Below are 4,013 nucleotides of genomic sequence, written 5' to 3' on the forward strand. Positions count from 1 at the left end.
AGTAGAAAACCCTTTGGGGCCAAAGAAGGACAAGGACTGATAATGTTATGCAATTAGATATTTTTTTTTATTGTGCTCAGTCAACTTCATGTCTACTTAAGCAACACTTGGTTACACTCGTGCAATTCTACATGCAGGAAACATTTACAAAAATAATATTTGAGCTGATATGAAAAAGCATATGAGCTTCTCTGTTAATGTTGTTTGTGTGAATAAAATTCTTGTCCATCTCCAAGATTGAAACTGAGATCACTCTATAACAAGAAAATTCCAATTTGCATATTGAAATGCTTGGCTATGCTAGAAACATCCTTGAGGTATAGAGTAGATTAAACCAACACTTCATTGTCACTAACTCTAATAAAACCTGGTGAAGTCTCTTTAGGTTTTTCATAAAAGTGAAAACTCATGTTTAGATATTGAAGTCAAGTTCCGGCAATTGCCTTGATATTAAGGTCACATTAACCTTTTGGCAACAGCAACAAGTATAGATTGCAAGTAATTGCAATTATTGGATTAGAATCATGCTTTTATCCCTTTTTTTCTTATAAAATAAGACAATCATGTTTCTGCCTCAACAACACAATAACCGTATAAAGTATCAAAATTCTGAAACTCACTACATTTTGCATTTAATTTCTATATTCAGTATTATTTAAATAAAAAGTCTGCAATGTAGAGAAGCAGCTTGGAAAGGAACTTTATTAACTCACTATAATTCTCATCTGATCTGACAGGATTAAAATGGAGAAGAAAAGATACAATAACAGTATCTCTATCTTTGTAAAACATGCGATATAAGAGTTACACAGAACTAGTGAGCGAACGTCATTGTGGATAGAACTCCTAAACTATAAAAAAATGATATATATATATATATATATATATATATATATATATATATATATATATAAAAGAATATTGATTGCCTACGACTAAATTCCAAATATTGTTGTAGGCATGGTTTCTTTCAAAATTTAGAAAAATTCATCAAATATGCTCAACATGGTCATGATCAGAATTTGTAGTTTATGAACTTCAGCTTTGATCTCAATGGTGCGCCAGTGCTGAAGTAGCTTCAAAACAATGATGATCTGATGATGGATCGAAATGATCTCTTAGCCCTTTTGCCAAGTAAACCTAATATAGGTCAAGACTGACTCCTTTGCTCATTCTTCCATGAATTTTTAGCAGCTTCAGCTGATGAACCACCAGAATCTCCATCACCATCCTTAGGTTTAGAAAAGAATGGATCCCATTCATGTGCACCAACTGTCTGACCTTCTCTAACAAAGCATACTTCCAACTATTCTCCTCAATGAAATCCTTATCTTCACGATCCTCAATTATGTCTGTCCTCAATTTTGTAACTTTGTCGATAATTGCCTGTACAGCCACATCAAAGGCATCCTCAAGAGTCTCCAATTTTGACCTAGGATCTGCATATATCAGCCTTGGTATGAGATTTATGACCTCCTCTCTCATATCCTTCACAACATCTGAAGGAATTTGCTTCAATGTTTCTTCGATGCTAACGTTCCTCTTACGAATATCATCTTCTGGGATAAAGACTGAATACTTCGAATAATTTCTTGGAAGATGCCAAGTGTATTGGGTATAAGCTGACCCCGGATGGAAGAAAACAGGGATACAACCAGCCAGCATTGAGTCAAAAGCTGATCTCCTTGTGTATGAATCCCCTTGAGGCTGCAAGCAGAACAAAGAGCTCTGGAACATCTGCATTATGCTGCTAGGAGAGTGACACTTGCTCTCGCCAAAATCGCATTCCAACAATTTACAAGCCTTAGACTTCTTGCACTGGTTGATAATCTGTCCTCTGATAGATTTTGGGTTATCAGGGCGTGGTGCCCCTGCAAAGGAGAAAAGAAACTTTCGCTCCAACTTTCTCATTCGATCCTGCCAAACAAAAACATCAGCATCCTTTGCCGGGTGGAAATAAGTAGGATATGGTATCCCAAAATCATTTGCATTCCATGGGCTTGACTCCACGACCAGCATAGACATGTTCTTGGCAGCCGGTAAGAAGAGAAGCTTGTTCCCCCAATCTGATTCAGAATCTGTCAGTCTCCTAAAATCCCATGTAATCCTCCCCGCCACCAAGAAGTGGTCCCTCCCACCCATCACGCTCCACTCTGGCCTCTTCATGAGCCAATCCACCAGATCAAGAGAGGCAGCATCCCTGACCGAGATGTTATATCCCCAAAGATACCGTGCTATGTCAAAACCAGCATAGAAAGGCACAAAGATGGCAGCTGCAATGGACGAGTCCTTGGTTAAGCATTCATACTGCTTCATTCGGTTGCTGAAGATCACATCCACTGCAAATTGGTTGGTGGCATACCAACCAGTATTTGAGAAGACCCCATTGATGTTCTCGAGGGGCGGACCCATGCCGGCATTGGTCATGAACTTGCACATGTTGGTCCAAAGACTCAGCTTTCTGCAATCTTTAAGCATGTCATCATTGAACCGGGAAGGGAGGTCATGGACATAGATGTACCTTCCACCACAAGGGTCGCTCTTGTTGTCAAGAGTCCTGAGAGCCCGACTGAAGGGGTAATTCTTGGGTGCTGGATGGGTATCAGGCAGCTTGGGATGTGGCATGACAAGTGGTTCAGATGGATGGTTGTCCTTGGACAAATGCTGGCCACTGGATGAAGTGAATTCAGATGGATTCTGGTCCTTGGACAAATGTGGGGTATTGGATGAAATATGGTGGAAGCGGGCAGGTCGTTCCGGCAGATTGATGGGGTTATCACTGAGCATGGCGAAATGGAAGTAGAAGATCAAGACCCAGAACATGGCAGCTAATGTAGCTAAGAAGCAGAGACGGGATGGCGGGTGCTTGTCGTTGGTCTTTTCCATCTCCTCGTGATAACTGGATGCAGGCGGACGCCGTCTCATGGGATTCTAACGTTCAGGCAAAAGAAAAAAAATGGGTCAGCCTCCTTCAATGACTACCCAATTCTCATCGATTTGAGCATCAAATTCCTATTGGTTAACGATCCAATTGAATCTCCACTGAAACCCTCACCATAAATCTCATGTAAAATAAAGACATGATGAATCACTCCAAAAATAGCATCGACCAAATCCCTAAATCATCATTCAGAATCCGAAAACTGGGCAAGGTAACAACAGAGCCCAGACCCGATTTCGCTACCCTAAATGAGTAAACAACTATATAAAATCATGAGATACAAGTCCTCAAATCACAGACACCATAAATAAATAAACAAATAAATAAAAACTCCTAACTGCAACGGCGGAAGCCTAGAGACATCAAAAACAGCAGAATTCGAAGGAAGAAATCGACCAGAAAACAACAAAAAAACCTACTTCTTGGATCTAATCAAGCCGATAAATGAACTAAAAACCAGATCTTGGAAACGAAAAGAAGGGGAAGCGAGAGAGTGGGAGAGCGTATACTTACAGAGCGCGAGCGAGGAATCGACACCGGAGCTCTCCGTCTCGAAGGCGAAAGCTCGGAGGGAAAATAAAAGGGCGGGTGGCGTGCCGGCCTGCCGTTTCTGAAACGCTGCGCCAGTCTCTTCCCGTCGGTAGCCGGTCGCCTTCTGTGCCACGTCAGATTATTTAGCGACGTGTCGGTTTCCGCTCTGCTGACGTCATCTGCATTTTATAAAAAAGCCCCTAGCTGCTGAAGTAATGAGTCCCTCATGTTATTATTCATGTCGTAACGGCCGTGCGGGAACCCGAGACGGGGCGGTGCTGCCGCGTATGGGTGCGTCCGCACGTGCTGATGCTCGACTTAACGGAGCGGCCCCGGTGCGAGCACGCGCCACGTATCAATCTGATTCGTCGTTTACGAATTAAAAAAATTTGAGAGGCGAACAGCACACGTTATACGTTTGATTCAGGCGCCGTCCGCCCCGGCACCCACGTCGGTGAATTTTTTTAATTAATAAGAAATGTCTTTAGGCAAAGTCAAGGTCAAAGTTGGGTGCCAGGAAGGCAGCTTGAACGCTACACTT

At 42.0% G+C, this 4,013-nt stretch overlaps 1 protein-coding gene across 1 annotated transcript; it reads right to left on the minus strand.

Moving 5' to 3' along the window:
- Nucleotides 1–745: 745 nt before the first annotated feature.
- On the minus strand, nt 746–3,606 carry LOC105053606 (xyloglucan galactosyltransferase MUR3). Its single transcript, XM_010934839.3, is given in 3 exon segments — nt 746–1,281; nt 1,284–2,931; nt 3,455–3,606. Coding segments are annotated over 2 exon segments (1,773 nt in total). The 5' UTR covers nt 2,926–2,931; nt 3,455–3,606; the 3' UTR covers nt 746–1,150.
- Nucleotides 3,607–4,013: the final 407 nt, after the last annotated feature.

The sequence above is a fragment of the Elaeis guineensis genome, chromosome 11 (assembly GCF_000442705.2).
Source record: "Elaeis guineensis isolate ETL-2024a chromosome 11, EG11, whole genome shotgun sequence".
In the NCBI taxonomy this organism is placed as follows: domain Eukaryota; kingdom Viridiplantae; phylum Streptophyta; class Magnoliopsida; order Arecales; family Arecaceae; genus Elaeis; species Elaeis guineensis.